General features: G+C 37.1%; 1 protein-coding gene across 2 annotated transcripts in view; it reads left to right on the top strand.

Annotated features, from left to right (window-relative positions):
* The window catches only part of PCLO (piccolo presynaptic cytomatrix protein), a 378,538-nt gene extending 361,308 nt beyond the window's left edge, over positions 1–17,230 (top strand). For both annotated transcript variants that reach the window (XM_075144408.1, XM_075144419.1), the window contains exons 24-26: positions 9,853–9,987; positions 10,609–10,754; positions 15,410–17,230. In XM_075144408.1, the coding sequence (XP_075000509.1) occupies positions 9,853–9,987; positions 10,609–10,754; positions 15,410–15,550 (422 nt within the window). In that variant the 3' untranslated portion in view covers positions 15,551–17,230. The remainder of the gene's footprint in view (positions 1–9,852; positions 9,988–10,608; positions 10,755–15,409) is intronic.
* Positions 17,231–17,447: the final 217 nt, after the last annotated feature.

Here is a 17,447-nt window from a genome sequence, read left to right on the forward strand (position 1 = left end):
TAGGTAAAACCGATTTTGTGTTCTCGTACTGACATGGAAATAGAGCTTGCAGACTCACTTGTCCTACTTTAACAGAACATTTATGCTATATTACACAGAGATTATTGTAGTATTGTGCAAAATATTTTACTGAACTGTGATTATGTCAAATACAGACTTTTAATGGCAGTTTGCAAATTTCTTCTCCCTTTAGCAACACATTTTCTCCTTGGTAAAGCTGCAATAGAATAGGCTTAAAATAACCAAGGTTCAGGTTGCTCTGTATGTGTGACATTAAATACTTTTTTTCTTTTCCCTATATGAACTTTTGTCCACCCAAAAGCCAGGGCAAAGTGTGCTTTTCATCATCAAAATTTCAGATGTGCTGTGGCAGGCCATCTTTTATGCAGCTGAATCTGCAGCGTCTGATATGTCTCCTTATGTAAGATGCTAAAATTGTGAAAAGAAGACTGTGAATGTATATTTAGGCTCAGGCAATGATTTATGGTGAAGATGAAAGGGAGCAAAGGTGGCTGAAGGAAGTTTTGCCATCTGAGACATGAGGCTGCATAGTTCCCCTTTTCAGACCTAGGCTGCACCTATCTTTGAAGTTCAATTAAAATAGCAAGAATAATTTCAACCATCATTTTAGCTTTCTCTCATTGAAGTTATGGAAAATGATAGAGCTCTAGATTTGCATTTTGATACTTCTAGCCAATTTCACTGTTTAAAAATCAGGTTCTAAACCAAAGCCATTACCTCACCTCTCAACTGTCACTGAAAAAAAAGGCAGGCACCTCCAGAAGGCATTTATCCATCCTAAGATATAAGTTTAAGGAGCTGCTATCCCTATTGACTACAGAGTTTAGGAAGTTTGACTTAGACACCTAAACTTCCTTATGATTAACCCTGTCATTAGTTTATTATTCTAAACCAAAGCTAAATTTTGGGCAATTCTGGTATTTGAATGAATTGCCGAGAGGATGTGAATAGAATAATCAGCTTAGAACATAAGGTTTCCCTTCCACAGAAATATAAATAAGTATAAATAAATATAAATAAGAGAAATCTAGTAGGATGTACTATGAATTAGTTCTGTAACTCTCTTGCTTTCCCTCACCTCATTTTTATTCTCCCTCTACCTACCACCTGTCAAATACAGATATTCTGTGTTCATCATCATCATTAAAAGCAATCTCTGTAGTCATCTCTGATCACCTAAATTGATTGAATGTGATATTTACAGTTCTCATTATTTCCCCTCCATTTATTCCAAATGCCTCTATGGTACAGGGACCAGTCTCACTAAAATATTGAAAAAATCTTTCTGGCGAAATCTCTGATCCCTTATACTGTTCTTTAAGTCACTGATTTGCGCAGCTTCTGACACTACTGAAACCTTCTCCTTTAATCTTATAGCCTCATTAACCTCTTCCTACTGCCTCATTACCCTTTTCCTACAACATTTTAGAATACCACCTAACAGAAATAAAGCCAGTTGAAACTGGATTGGTACAAGTCTATGGTTTTTATTTTTCATATTTGAGTATGTGTGCAATGTCAGTATGACTTTCCCACAAATCACTTCAGGCCAAGAGTTTTTACAAATGACATCAGTCCACAGCATTATTATTTTTTTCTTTTTTTTTTTTTATTCTAAATGAAATTAATCAAATGTCTGAAAGACGTGCACACACAGAGTGACCAATAAATAGAATAGAGTTTACATTTTTTCTGGGAAATATTCCACACCTCAAAATCTCAGCAGGCAAAAGGCTTTCTCTGTTTTAAAAATGTATTTTGCGCAACAGTTTTGTTTCCTCTGAAAATAAAGGCTGAAAACTATTTTCCTTTGAATATTCTTTGTTTAATCCTACTAAGAATTCTGGGCATACAGGCTAAATTTCTGCACTAGTATATTAAAAATTTTGTGGGCAGTGAGCCTGCTAGCTCTAAGAATCATAACGTACAACTGTCAGCTTGTTCATATGCCTGAGCCTTAAAGCCAGCTACTCTCACTGCCCACAAAATTGTAAATTGTGTTTGCTGTGAGCAAAGTTCCTTAACTCTGCTCCTCTCCCTCATTACATGATTGCGTGCACATCACATCAGAGGAGACAGGGAGATATTAATGAAAGACCTTAATCTTCTTTGCTCATCTCACAATATACAGTCTGCTCACAGCAGTTCACATCTTCAGGTTAAGGAGAGGGAAGGGAAAAGAGAGAGCAGCTCCCTCGGTTCATGCCTGCTCCCACTGCAGAGCATCCCTGTATCCCAGAGGGAACCCATTTATCAGGAGTTGAACTGACAGTGTTTACCATTTCAGAGGAGCATGACTGCCTGCACACAGTATCCCTACTTACATCAGGTAAGGGAGGGAATAAATTGTAATAACACCTGAGCTCTTCATGTATAACACGTAGGCAGATGAGAGAAGACTCTGAACACATACCAGGGACCCTCAGCAGCTGCAACTCCTCTTCAGAGCAGGGGAAAAAGGGGCAGCCTTACTCTGAGCTTTAATTTGTCCCATGACCTGTTGATAGCACCATGCACGGCAGACTGGGAATCTGGTTGCAAGAGAGACAACAAATTTCAGAACCTGCACACATTCAACCTCATCTGTGGTGCTGAGGACCATATTTATTGAGACAGTCCTATGCTGGTAAACCCAACAACATCTATTTAAAGCACTGTGAGACAGGAGGAGGTAGTAGTTAAGACTGTATTAGATGTCTGATTTTTCTTACAGTAGGGAACACAAAGATAAAACCAGCCTACAGAGAAAATTGTGGCAATTTTCAGGGAGAAAGAAATATGTGCAAGAAAGGTGAAAGAATAAAAGAAAGTAATGAAAAAAACTCAAAAGGACAGAAAAGGTTGGAGCCTGTAAACATTGGGAAGCATTTTTTATAAAGCTCATCCATCATTATTTTAGAACAGCTTTGCCAGTAGCTCGTGTCCCAGCAAGAGGAGAAAGGCATTATGAATACAAACAGCTGGTACTACACGTAACGGATGCAATGTTAATTTTTTTTTTTTTTTTAAGAGAAGGGCTTGCTTAAAAAAAGATTGGAAGGTTTTGGCTGGTGTTTTGAGTTCTTCATATATTTAATTTTAAAATAGTATTGAATACCCTTTTGCTTTACCTTCAATTTGAGTTGTTTAACTCCAATAGTGAAATGTAAATAATAAATGGCTAGTATTTGCAGTAATACTGAATTATTTATTGCAATAAGATGATATCTTGTTTTCCTGAAGCGCAGCTGTCTGCTGGAGGACGGACTTCTGGTTCCCAAAATAGTGTTAAAGGAATCCAGCAGAAACATATTTCTTGCTTCAATAGCACTCTGTTAGACGGAAAATTATGTTTGTACGAGCTTCATGGATTATAGTGGAGGGAAACATAACAGTGGCATAGGTCCTCATCAGCCTTTCTAAGTCTTTGTGTTTTCTCATGGTATTAGGGACCATACACCAAAGTCCTGTTTATGCTTACATGATCAAAGTCTCTCTCTTTACAGTACATTCAATCCCAGTTACTAAATCCAAAAAACTCTTAGTTAAAGAAGTAGATGTTATTACCTCCACCTCTGAGATTAGGCACAGAGATGAAGTCTGAGGTCACAGAAAGCTACTAAGGGACAGGGATGTGGGGACAGAACCCATTATTTTGGGTTCTCTTTAATCATGTGCCATATTTTAAAGCTGTAAATTTTCCTTTTTTGAATCAAGTTCTTGAGAACCCATCTTGGATTCCTTAGATTTTATGACATCCTACTATATATTCTAACCTTCTAAATTTTGCAAACATACCCTAATATAACTGAATCCAAGATTTTGTTTATTTAAGCAATACAGCTACATAAGGAGTGTGAGAGTTGCTTAGTCCTGGAAGACATGATGTCTCATTACACAGTGTGAGAGATAACTATAGCTGCACCAAGTCCAGGTCCTTAGATACCTATGAGACAAACAGTAGTAAAATATGTCAAAGAAATGCCTGTATTCTATCAATGAAGACTATACAGAGCTCTCAGAGGTTCATTAATTTAATTTCTCATGGTATCAAAACAAGTAAAGACCTAAGGAAATGAAATTAGGTCTAACAAAAGAAGTCTTTATTTCTGATCTTATGCTTATGATGACACTATACTAATCATTACTCATCTCTTCATCTTAGACTGAAAAATTATCTAAATTCTGAGGCTTATTACTCAGTCTTTCAGAATTATAAATGAAACAAATTCAGAAGAAACAATACTTCATGTTATAGTCAGAAATGTTTTTAAGACAAGTTGGGAGACAGATTTCATTCACTTCAGTTTGCTCATGGGGAACACTCACGCAACATACAACAAGTACTAAATACCAGAAGCCACTAATGCAAAAATCTGTGGAGATTTCTTATTCCCAAACTTTCCTCAAGAGAACATTTACAGAGTTGCACAATGTGGTCTCATAACTGCCATTTGCGCTGTCATATAATTTCTCTCCTTGGTTGACTCCCTGATCTGGATTCTTTAATTTCCATACTGAATGATTTTAGTTTTCTCCTGGGAATTCTTTTAGCACAGAATGATTTGCTCTTTCTGAGGCAAAACCTGGGTTCTGGAGTCAATCTGCTCATCTCTCAACAATGTGGAGGACATGTTTTTTTCCCTGTGCTCTATACTGACTAACATAGCACTAACACAGCTGGCCCTGCACCACCAAATACTCTAAAGTTCTCCCTTGCCACCCCCCAGGGCAGCATCATATTGTCTATATACCACCATCATCATGCTACAATAAGATAACTCTAATTTTCTTAGGCTCTTTGCACTAAAATATCAGAAAAAAAATTAAATTTTTTGTTCCTGCCACAAGGCAACAAGATGGGTGTCAGAAGACATAGGGCTAATGGCAAAGCAGCATGGATGTATCTGGTCTTCTCTAAAGGGGACTAATCTGCAGCAGTAGAACAAGCTGTTCTGCACCAACGTTTGGAAACCTGGGATTGCTCTCTGGGATGCGTGCTTTCAGAAAAGTGGAAGTAACATGAGTATTCATAACCAGAAAGTGTAGAAATAAACCCTGAAAGAGTATGTATTCTTCTTAAAATGCAGCCATTTGTCTGGGCACATACAAAAGGAAAAATAGGAGGAGCAATCCTGCTAAAGCAAACCGTGGCTCTATGTGCCTTCCTTTTCTACACACATAATGGATAAGGCATACTAGTCCTACAGATTGTAGCCACAAAGTGTAGGAAAGTAAAGCTGGTTTTTTTATTGTTTTTTTTTTTTTTGGTTGGGGGTCTTGGGGTTTTTTTCTTTTTGTTTTGACCTGCTTATTTTTTCCAGTATCTGAGTTCTTTGATTGAATAGTAAGAGGATGATCTGGGCTGTAAGGAATTAAAAAAAAAAAAAACCAACAAAAAACTCCACTACCACAACCCAAAATTAACATTGCTGTGCTCAGAAGGCCAGGCTCACTGGAAGCTGCTCAGAAGGACCTTTCTGTGATTTAAAATCTTTGACCATAAAGCATATGACTCTTGAAGCTCCAGAAGAACATTTCCTACCTATTTTGGAAACAATAATTCTGTTATAAACTTCATTTGGAAAGAAAAATGCTGGGAAATGATTCTCAATATATTTTTTTTTACCCTCCTATTTTATTTCTAATTCCACTACTTTAATACCCCCAGTCACTCTTCTGGAACAGAAAGAGCCTGTACTAACGTATACACAACCATGGAACAAAGTATCAGTTCATGTATTTTCTTAATTCTGTTTTCTGGGCATCTGGCATCCATTCAGAAAATTACTCTAGTATGATATTTATTGGGTAACAGTATTTAGGTATCTCATACTTAAATTTCCAAGTTTAACGTACTCATACTTGGTCCATCTATGTGAATAGACATAGTCAATCTCAAAAGGCAATTCAACTTATTCCAAGATAAATGTGTAAATTAGCTCAGAAATTTACATTTAGACAATTGAACTGAATGAAATTCCTGCCATTGTCCAGTGAGATTTACCCGCTTATTTAAATGCATTGCTAAATTAGCCTTGATAACACAGACCAACGGGAGACAACTACTTACTACTGTCTTGGGTAATTTTGTTTGACAGCAGGTATCTGATCAAAAAGGAATGGGAGCATAATCCATAGTTATCAATCCCTGGAAGTTGACAACAGTGCATGACACATCCTGTGATTTACAGCAACAGTCATTTAAGACTAATAGCAGAACTAATTAACCTTTCACAGCGCGGAGTGTGACTGTTCTACAAGAGCAACAGCTTATGTTGCCATCACCATAATTTAAACCCCTTGACTTCTCAAATAGTCTTTGTAGCAATTTAGTTAATTAACCATCACCTTTTAATTGTTTTTAAATAAATTTTAATAATTTAATAATTTTTAATAAATCTGGTCTCCTAAAAAGGGATGTATAGTCATGTAAAAAACACTAATGTATTTAATCATAGCTATATATTTTTAAGAATTGGTTAGCTACTGTTAAACTGTTCCTAAAGTGAACACGATGTTGCTGTGCGTGCCCGTGGACCTCTTGCGGTACATCAGTAAGTCCGCATTTGATATATATGTGATAGGTAAAATATCACACAAATTCAGCTTAAATATTTCTTATCCCTTTCAATATTTACTCTATCATATGTCTGTAGAAAACAATTTCATGTTTCTCCAGTTCTTGTTTCCTAGGCTAAATAAGAAAACAATGTTTTTAGTGCTTTACTAAATGGTTCTTTGCCACTGTGATAATCCTGGTTTGCAAGTGTTTCACCTGGAATACATCTTTCTGGAGGCAAACAGTAATATTCAAGTTACAAATTATTTCCCAATGTCTTAAAAAGCCATATTAGTACTTTCCTAGAAAGATATGCAACATCTATTTCACTGTATTCACTTTTTTCAGAGTTGCGTTGCAGCATTTGTTCATCATCATCCAATGACTACCAAAATACCCACAATTAGTTCCGTTTACACATCACTTATCATTGATGTTTTCTAACTGTATAGAAGAATGTAAAAGGTTGTGACTGGGCAGAACTATTTGAGCTATTCCTACCAAAGCAATCCTTGGGGTCATCCAATCCGATGACACCCTGAGCAATTTTATTTCTGTCATATCAGTCAAAGAACATTCATGTCCAGCTCAGTCCACTGTGAACTTTCTCAACAGCTCATAGACAGTTCATTATTAACACTTCCCCTCATCAGTGTATCTCTTTTTCTAAATGTATTTCCATTTAAAGAATCAACTGCACAAACCAATGTACATTTGAGCTGTTCTTACACACCTGTCAAAGGAAAGATGTAGTGAACATATATGAGAAAGAGGAAAAAAACCCAGACAATAGAAGGAATAGGAATCTCTTTTGAGTCTTTAAAATTCTGCTAGGTTTTGAAGTGGTGATTTATTTTAGTGCAATGTTTCATAAACTGGTGTTAAGGCTTTTTTGTTGCATGCTGTGGGAGAAATGAAAATTAATATGGAAGCACAAGAGAACTATCATGCTTCATGTGCTCGCAGCTGGAGATCATTGTTTTCCCCATGAGGCTTAAATAGTAAAGCAGGATTGTTTGTTGTAAAAAGTATCTGGGGATACAAAATAGTCCACAGAAAATTTCCAGATGCTGAGAAATGGTGCTGGAATTTTCAAATACATTTTAATTTACTGGAAGCATTTCTTCCTTTTGCCAGCTCACCACATCACAGGTAGCATCCAAGCTACCTGATCTCATTTTAGGTTGAATGCACATCTAAGTGAAAAAGAAGGTACTAAGGTAATCAAGAAAGAAGAAGTCCTAACTACTGTTGCAAATAAGCCTTAAAGGATAGAGAGGAATAAAGTAAAGTAAATAAACTGAGCATATTTTCCAGAAAAGGATGTGTTTAACTAAAGATTGCCTGAAACTAACGTTAGGTTTGTGCTACAACTGTCTATCTTGGGCTTTTGTCATTGTCAAGCATTGGAGTCAGTGCAAGAACCAATATTGATTAAAAAGCGAGATTTATGCAACACCTTTCAGGTATGTCATGTCTTCATCAACAATTTTGGTAGTTTATCCACAGAGCAGAGGAGGCATTATAATTTTTTCCTATATCTCTTTTCATTCAAAATCCATAGTTTAGCCAAGCTAGACCCCTAACAACACTATTCAGCAAATAGGCATTATATCCATACTTTAAAGCTTGTTGACATATGATGGAACAGATTAACGAATAACAACAGGGACAGTGTTGGCCTTTCCTTCTTTGATCCCAGCTACCGATGATCTTTGCTGCTGCCATCACAAGATGAGGGATCCATTCTCTTTGCACAAACAGATAGCAGAAAGCAAAATTCTATTATTGCATGCTCAAACCTATAGGAAGGGTTTTGTGATGATTAAATAAGGTGAAAGAATCATTTGTCTCCTAACACATCCTCCCCCACCTTACAAACTATGGGTGAAATGCTGACCTGGCTGAAGCCCAATTGCAAATTTGTTGTTGACTGTAACTAAGTTAGATTCCAGCTTCAATTTGTTAGGCGGGTTGAGAGCCCAAGTTGTAGCTGGGTTTATTTGTTAATAAATTTTTATTTATGATCCCAAAAAATATTTTAAGTATGAAAAACAATAGAATGTATGATTGCTCGTGGACATCTGTGAAACAACGGCTGGCATTTTTAATGGGGATTATTTGAATTTGGTTATACATTTGTGATACAAGTAAATAATCTCTAAATGCCACTTGGTAACTTTCTACTCTTTAAGAGAGGAGCTTCTCCAGATGTATCATAATTGTTTACTTTCTGCAGAATTGCTTTGTTCCTTACAACATCTTGGCACCAGCTTCTAGAATTTCCTGGTAATGTGTTAAAGCTCCAGCCTGCTGGCACCAGAAACTAGGTAATAAAGACTCCCAGGAGCTTAATGGTTTGGTTTTGTTTTTTTTTTACTAATGTCTAAAGAGAAGAGGAAGGTGAAAAAATATTTCACAGTTGCAGGACAATAGATATAGAAGCACAGCCCCCGTTATGACATGATGTTGTTACAGACAACATTGAGCTGAGGGCATGGGCTCTGTTTACACCACTGCACTCATTTAGAAGATGTAGCCCTCCTCTACTCTGCCTGGCTTCAGTACAGCCTTGTGGGAAGACAGGCAAGGGAAAGGCAAAACAGCTTTGCCTACATTTCGTTCTGTGCCTTCTCTCCATCTCTGGACTGATTTAGAGAGAAATCCATACAATGTAGGAATAATGGGCCTGTATTTCTGCCCACATAAGAAGGGACATGACCTTTACTTTTAAAGGTCCCAGTGAGTGCTTCCCTTTAAATTGTGTGAATGATATTGCTCCATATACGTAAGAAGGTGAAATGAAATGTTAACTTCACCAGTCTTAATTAATTGCCTTTCAGAATCTTATTCTTTAACACTTTATTGAATGTTCTCCTTTTTTTTCCTTTCCTTTTTTTTTTTTTTAATGTGATGATAACTTCAGACTCTTGTAGTAAAGGTTTCTGAAAAGGTGAATTGTAGTGACCATTAAGTGACTTGTAATGACTCCTAGTGAAATTTGTATTCTTGGGAACAAAGCTCCTCTGAAGCAAATACATTCTGAAGCATATAAACTAGTTACACAAATGTACTGCATGTATCTACCATTTGTTAATTCAAGCAATACATTGTCCTTATACCCCTGACTAAAAACTATAAGCTGTCCTGAAAAAAAAAAAAAAGACAAAAATTCCCCAAACTAAAAAAAAAAAACCAACCAAACCAGAAAACTCTACTTCTTTCCAAGTTAGAAAGATACATTCAGTTTCCTTTTACATTGATGAGGGTTGCTTTTTCTGCTTTTCCAGGTAAAACACAGGTTATGGGTGAAATCAAGATTGCATTAAAGAAGGAAATGAAGACAGACGGAGAACAGCTGATAGTAGAAATTCTTCAGTGCAGAAACATCACATACAAATTTAAATCTCCAGATCATCTACCAGGTATCACACAGAAACCATCTTTATGATACTTTGAAAACATTAAGTAGGATGTATCTGAAGTCATTTAACATCACTGCTAAAATGGGAAAGAAAATTGCTTCTTAACTAGAATGACATATTCTATAGAATTCTTTTTGAAGTGCTCTTTTTCTCCTATGAGCAACTTTAATGAAAGTAAAAACATTTTGTAGAAGCAAATTAACTTTCAGAAGTTAATCCTCTTTTTAATTTACTTTTGATTGTTAAAAATTGATCCTTTTTTAATTTTAATAAAAATGATAACTCCCTAGGTTATTAAAGAACAATGATATCTAGTAAAAAATTGTATTTCGGAGAAAAAGCTTTTTAAAAATTAAAAACTCATGCTAGTAATAATATTTTCATACATATATAAAGACATCAAGGTATTTATTGCTTTAATGACAGCATTGTAAACACAAACTAATTCCCTTGGATTTAGTGGGGTAGTTCCATTTCTGCACCATGAGAATGAGAACAGAATATGGCTCTGTAAAGTACCATGCTCTGTTTCTTCACAACACTTCCCCTTTGTTGAAATCATTAGCAACAATGATTATTTAAAAGCTTCGGTATTTAACTCGTTGAACTGTTCTTCTCCAGACCTGTATGTGAAGCTGTATGTTGTCAATATCTCTACCCAAAAGAGAGTTATTAAGAAGAAAACCAGGGTATGCAGGCACGACCGAGAGCCTTCGTTCAATGAAACATTTAGATTTAGCTTGAGTCCTGCTGGGCATTCTCTTCAGGTAATTCTGCATTTTATTAAAACCTAATTTTGGATGTTGTCCGTGCTGTGCTGTGGGCATTTGAGATCAATCTTCTTCCTCAGTTGTTTGCTGAAAAGAGAAAATTACAAAGGAAATAACACAACTACATTATAATGGAAATATTGGGCTGGAGGAAATTTTAAAAGATGGTTTAATCCATCACCCTACACTGAGCAAGGGTATTTATAACTAGGCTTGAAAGTTTTAGGCTTGATCTGTTCTTAAAATCCCCTAGAGAAGGAAGTTATGCATGCCTTCTAAAAATTCTTTTCTATATATTTAGAAAGTTTAGTGTAATATCTAACTTAAATATGTCATATTTTTAAATTAAGTTAACTTATCCTTAAGTATCCTCACAAAGCACAGAGGAAAACTGATCTGCTTTCTTTTTATAAAAAAAGTTTGCACACTGAAAGGTTGCTATCATATTTTTCCAGGCTAAGTAAAAAAAATTTCTTTGATATGTCCTGTTACCTAAATGCCTAATCATTTTATCATTTTTTCCAGTTCCTCAACTTCTTTAAAAGTTGTGATGCCTAGAATTAGACACAATAGTCATAATCCCAGACATTGCAGAATCACTGATTATGCCAAGTCAAATATTCTCTGTGTTCATTTGTAAAGGAGATGATGGTATTTTCAGTCTGTGACACATCAAATGATGTGTGGAACTGATTCAGGGAATGGTCCCTCTCCTGTGTTTTAGTTGCTTAGGCAGGTTTGATCATTTGGTCAGATATGCTTTTTTAGGCAGGTGGGGTTCACTTTACCTACGTTTATTTACCTACGTTTCACATGAGTAGATAACTAATATAGGCCAGATATTCAGGTTTTATCTAGTCAGTGGAAAGGGATGGACAATTCCAGGGGTATCTGCATGCTAATCTTAAAAGTAAGTGGGAGGAATTGTTGGGCATACCAGCATCCACTTAATGTACCTTTAAATCTGGAAGATCGATGTAAACAAGCCAGCTACATTTTAATGACTGAAGTTAGACTGGATTATCTAAGTGTCTATGTTAGGCTTATTGTTGTATCATTAAAATTAAAGCTAAAATGGATATTGCTTACAAAACAAGGCCAACAAAAATAGATACTGTTTTCCCTGTGCTAAGGTGTCTTAACATCTTATTGATTCAGGTAGACTCAGTAAAAGACTATTTAAGATGTTATATTACCTGGGAAAATCCAGAGTGGTCAATAAAGTCTTGCCAAAGTTTAAGAGCTAAAATGTCTGTAAAATTCTTTGCTTCCAGTGGTGATTTGAAGAGGACACCATCAGGGGTGAGTAGACCAGTAGAGAAGAACCCACAGAGTCCTATCGAAAAAGCCATCAAGTTATTAAAGAGGGAGATAGTGAGTGAGGTAGTCATAGGAACAGTCCGCCTGAGACTTGGCAACATTTCCTCAGAAACCCTGTGATATGTACTGGTGCTGCACACCAGACCTAAGAGAACAAGGGTATAAAAGTAGCAAGGAACAAGTTTAAAACAAACAAAAGGTGTTTCTTCTTCACACAACTTAGAGTTTGAGCTTTAAAATTTATTGCCATAATATATTGTGGATGCTAAATGTTTTCATGGAAAAAGTAATTGGAGAAAATGATTGGACAAATTCATGGGCAAAATACTTCATAGTCTGCTAAATACAAACATACCATTTGTGAGTCAGGAAATCAATGGTCCACATATGATGGTAGGTGTTTTGGGAAAGTGTCACTACATGATTGTCCTGTTCTTATATTCTGCCTTATGCACTGCCATGTACACTTTTGGAAGCAGAATTTTTGCCTGGAGACATCTTTGATCTGACTCAGTACATCTGTTTTTCTATGCTCTTCATATTGCCAGTCAATCTGTTCCTATGGCAAAACATGAAGCTGGCTGATTTGAATGCTGAATTTGAGTGATGAAGATTTAGGGGCAAAGAGCTGGACATTGTCAAAAGAGATTTGAGGGGGAAAGAAAGGAAACAAAACCAGAATGTATAGAACAAAAATGGAATTGGGAGACTAAGGGAGGAAAAAAGATCAGAGAGAGGGAGTAAGATGAGATCAAACATAGTAATCATAGAAGGTACATTGTAAAGAGACACGAGAACCAAGGGTAGGCTGAAATTAGAACAAGGGTCTGCACTCTAAAAATCAACAGCAAAAGCTGTGAATATTAGCCATGAGAATGGGACCACGGGCTATTGAGAAAAACAAAAAAAAAAGGAAAAAAAGAGAGAGAAGAGAAGAGAAGAGAAGAGAAGAGAAGAGAGGAGAAGAGAGGAGAAGAGAGGAGAGGAAAAGAAAGGAAAAGAAAGGAAAGGAAAGGAAAGGAAAGGAAAAGAAAAGAAAAGAAAAGAAAAGAAAAGAAAAGAAAAGAAAAGAAAAGAAAAGAAAAGAAAAGAAAAGAAGAAAAAAGAAAAGAAAAGAGAAAGAAAAGAAAAGAAAAAAAAGAAAAGAAAAGAAAAGAAAAGAAAAATGAAAAGAAAAGAAAAGAAAAGAAAAGAAAAGAAAAGAAAAGAAAAGAAAAGAAAAGAAAAGAAAAGAAAAGAGAAAAGAGAAAAAAAAAAGCTAAGCTAAGCTAGAATCATCTGGTCAAGAGTATTGGGAATATGGAAAAAAATCCTAAGGATTAGAAACTGAGACTACCTGATTCAAGATAGCAAGGCTGGAATATAAAGCCTAGAGCAGGGAAGAACCAAGGCTGAGAGACATAGAAGCTAGAGAAGACAGATAGCAGGGATCCAGCTGGGAGGAGTAGAGAGAAGGATCAAGGACAGAAGTGATGGAAAATTTCTGTTAGAATTTTTTTTCTGCCCCAAAACTGTTGATGTGTCAGAATGAAAACATTCTGCAGAAAACATTTTGACAGGCACTGTTTCAGACAAGCACTTGCCTCAGCCCCTGGCAGCCTGCTTGCTCGCTTCCCTGATTTCCCTGTTCCTTGGCAACGCACCTGGGATCCTTCTGGAAAGCACCCAGCTCCTGGCTCCTTCGCCTTGTTCCCTAGCTGGCTCCTGGCTGACTGGCTTACTGCAATTAGAAATACATAATGTCCTGTGTGAGGGTAATCAGAAAAACCCAGAAGAATGTTTTTCACAGATGTTCTGGTTTGACTTGCCAGCTTCTGGGCTGTCCATTTTTTCAGGAAACACTGAACCAAGTGACCTAGAAGCCACGGGCAGCGGAGGCAGGCTGCCTGTTCTGCCCGAGGGTGAGCTTTCTGATGAGTGGGGTTCCCTAACAGCTTAGTGCTTAAGGGTCATTTGGTCTTCCCTCATCAAACCTGTTGACCGATGGGCATGTAGGTGTCTAAGCTATCCGACTGATATCAAACTTGGCCAGAGAACTGGGAAGCTCATCGAGGAAAATTATTGCAACTTTCTTCTCCCCCCCTTTTTTTTTTCTAAATTTCCATTGTACTGCAAAGTTTCTGTTTTTTACTTTGTTTCCCAATCAGAATGGAAAATTTTCAAAAAAATCTTGATTACTGGAAACTCCAGTTCTTCTACAGTTCTGCTACATCTCTGTTGCTACATGGTCTCTTCCAGCATCTCAGTGGAGTACAAAATCCTTGAGTCCTGCCATTCTTCTGTCAGCCTAGATCTGTGAAACCAAGCAACAAAATGCCCTATTTTGTCTCCTGCTAGTGAACACAGAGGGTGACAGCCTCCTGCTGTTATCAGTTACCTCCTTTGCTCATTGCCGGAGGTCTGCTCAGTGACTGCGAATGTTATAAACCCGCTGCTAATCCTATCATGGAACTGCAATTTTTCATAAGTTCTTTTTCTTTTTGGAAAACCTAGGAAGTTATTAAAAAAAAGAAGCATTGAGCTTGTTAATTCAGTTACTCAATAATTAAGAAACGCTAGAATTTATCTGACTGTGTAACTATAACTCACCCCCTAAAGTATATGTATTATCAAATGTATTTCTCCCAGAAACACTTAGAATTGAATCTATAGATCCACAGAATGAATCAAGTCGTTCAGAGAAGGCTATTGCTTGCATGGCATGAATCTGCTTAGCTGGAAAACATGTGCCTGTATGATATATCAGAGAGAGTCTTGAACACCCAGCCTGCGTAGCCCACATAAGTGCCAGGGCACTTGGCCTCCCACTCTCCACAGCTGGGCAAGCAAGAGCCATAAGACCAGACGCAATACTGAGGCTCTCAGCATGAATGACGTTTCAGACCAACTCTACATTTTAGGTTAGACTACTGCTTGCTGAGGTCAGAAACAAGAACTTTGGACTTTCTCACGCACTAGTCTGCTCTGAGTTACAGCCTATATGCAGAGCACCCTCTGACTTCCGCACACTTAAAAAGGGCTGGTACTTCGCCTGCATAAAGCTTTACCCTGAAACTTAAAACCTGACCTTGTGTTTGTCTTTGGTAATCAGTCATCTAGTTGCTACATCCCATGATAATAAAATAGAAGAGAGGGAAGGTTCACTTTTCATGGGGCTTCTTATCTATTGGAAAGATGACTCCATATAAAGGGTTATGGTCAATGTTTCCTTCCTCCTCTGTGGGTACCAAAAAAGAGCTCAACATTTCTGAATCTTTCATATTTGCCAGCAAATGCAGTATGTTACTATGCACAATGATAATTATTTTTTATTATTATTATTATTTTCCCAGATTCTGCTTGTCTCCAATGGAGGGAAGTTTATGAAAAAGACACTGATTGGGGAAGCTTATATCTGGCTTGACAAAGTGGATCTAAGGAAAAGAATAGTAAACTGGCACAAACTGTTGGTCAGCTCCACACAAACACACTGAGCAGAGCTGTCTGCTTAGGGCACAAAACCTGCAGAGTCTGCTATAAACAGCATCACTCCAAGACTATAGTTTGATATCATTGTGTTTAGCTAGTCTTTCAGAATACAAAGTAGAAAAGAGCAGTCTCTGGGCTACAGAGCACACTTACATGAGGGCTAGTACACTTGTTTTGCTGCAAAAGACAGCAAAGTGAAAGAAAACCTGGGCCCAGAAGTTAAAGAGAGGCTGTTTGAAACGAAGACTGATACGAGGGCTCCGCGTTGTTGGACACTTTGTGAAGAGAGTAACTGTGAAGGAAATATTGAAGGCTGGAAGGCAGGTGTTAATGCAGAGTTCGGCTGCAGCTGGAGGTAGTGTGATGGAAAGAGCAGTCTGGTTTTCTGTGCAACCAGAAGGAGATCATTTTATGCAAAAGAACCTAGGGTGACTGACTTTCCAAATCTCACTTATCAGAAGTGCAAAATTTGTTCCTCTGCACCTTAGGATCTCTGATAATTTGCTGTAGTGAGATTATGCCACTTGACACAAACTGCAAGGTGTTTGCAAGAGTGGTAACGTTATTTTACATTACTTTTTTTCCTTCTTTCTTTTTCCTTCAGAAACTATGCTGTGGAGAATCAGATCTGATTGTTTCATTTCTTTCTGTGTGTTAACAATTAATATAAACCACTGTCCTAGAATGTAATGGATAAAATGATATTAATGGTCTATAATTTGGGATGTGGTTTTTAACAGAAAGGACAGGATATAAACTGCACTACATCAGGAAGAAAAAATGCTTTTTCGATGTCAATGACACTGTACTTCACCCTACCCTTTGAATCAGCAGTTTTTAAAAAGTTTGGAATTGAAGAGACTTACTGGGACTAATACAATTATTTCAACTAGTCCTTCCATTTTCCAGCAGTCAGTCTTATTCTGAAACTGTACGGAGACGATGAATCTAGGCTATATTGTGGGCACTTGGGAGCAGTAGACCCACTGAGCTGACACCAGCCCGCTCGGTGCAGGGCTCTGTATCAACACCGGTGACACACTCAAAATCTAAGGGGAAAGGATAGCAAGGCAGTTACTGCCTGGATGCTGTTGCATTAGGGAGAATTAAGAATATCCTCTTGCTATCTCAGGTGAATGTCTGAGTATAATCCACTCAACAGCATGGCTTCTCAGGAAAGAAGTAAATAGGAAGGTAACTTGCAACATTTAAGACTGTGTCAGCACTTCCATGCTTAAAGTCCCACTTTCAGAGGCTTGAAACTGAGCAGTTAGCTCACTTTGGGAAGAAAATACTGCCTGGGATGGTTTAGGCTCATTGTTGTATTTTCCCTTGTATCATTTTTGAAGAAGAAGGGAGAGCTTTGTCTCCCATTCCTAAAAGTATAGCAGTTTCTTTAAAAAACAAGGCTCAATATAGTACTAACTCCCCTGTTACTCAGAATTCATTTAATTTTTCACAGCTTCATTAAAAAGTAGTTTCCTTGGAAGTATTACCTCATGACCTTTGCGTATTTAAAAAGGAAATGACCAAACTTCTGCACTTCAGATGTTTATTTTTCTTGCCCAATAAGGACTTATCACAAATGCTTTAATGTACGTCTTCTTATATTTTCCGAATATATGCAGTACACTTCCACAGGTTGTGCAAGACCAACTGAAAATATTCTTCTGGAAAAAAAATATGTGCTTAAAAATAAAGGAAAAATAAGGCTCAGCTTATTCAGAAGCTGGACTGACCATGAAAACACTACGTCATTTAATCTGGTGACACTTCCCACATACAGTTTTTGATTTATCTTTGTCAACTTAAAATAACAGTGTGAAAAAGGAATAGGAGAAGAAACACACAGAAGATATTAATGATACACACACCAAGGAAACTCCTGTTAAGTTGTTGATA

This window comes from Calonectris borealis, chromosome 1, assembly GCF_964195595.1.
Source record: "Calonectris borealis chromosome 1, bCalBor7.hap1.2, whole genome shotgun sequence".
Lineage (NCBI taxonomy): Eukaryota > Metazoa > Chordata > Aves > Procellariiformes > Procellariidae > Calonectris > Calonectris borealis.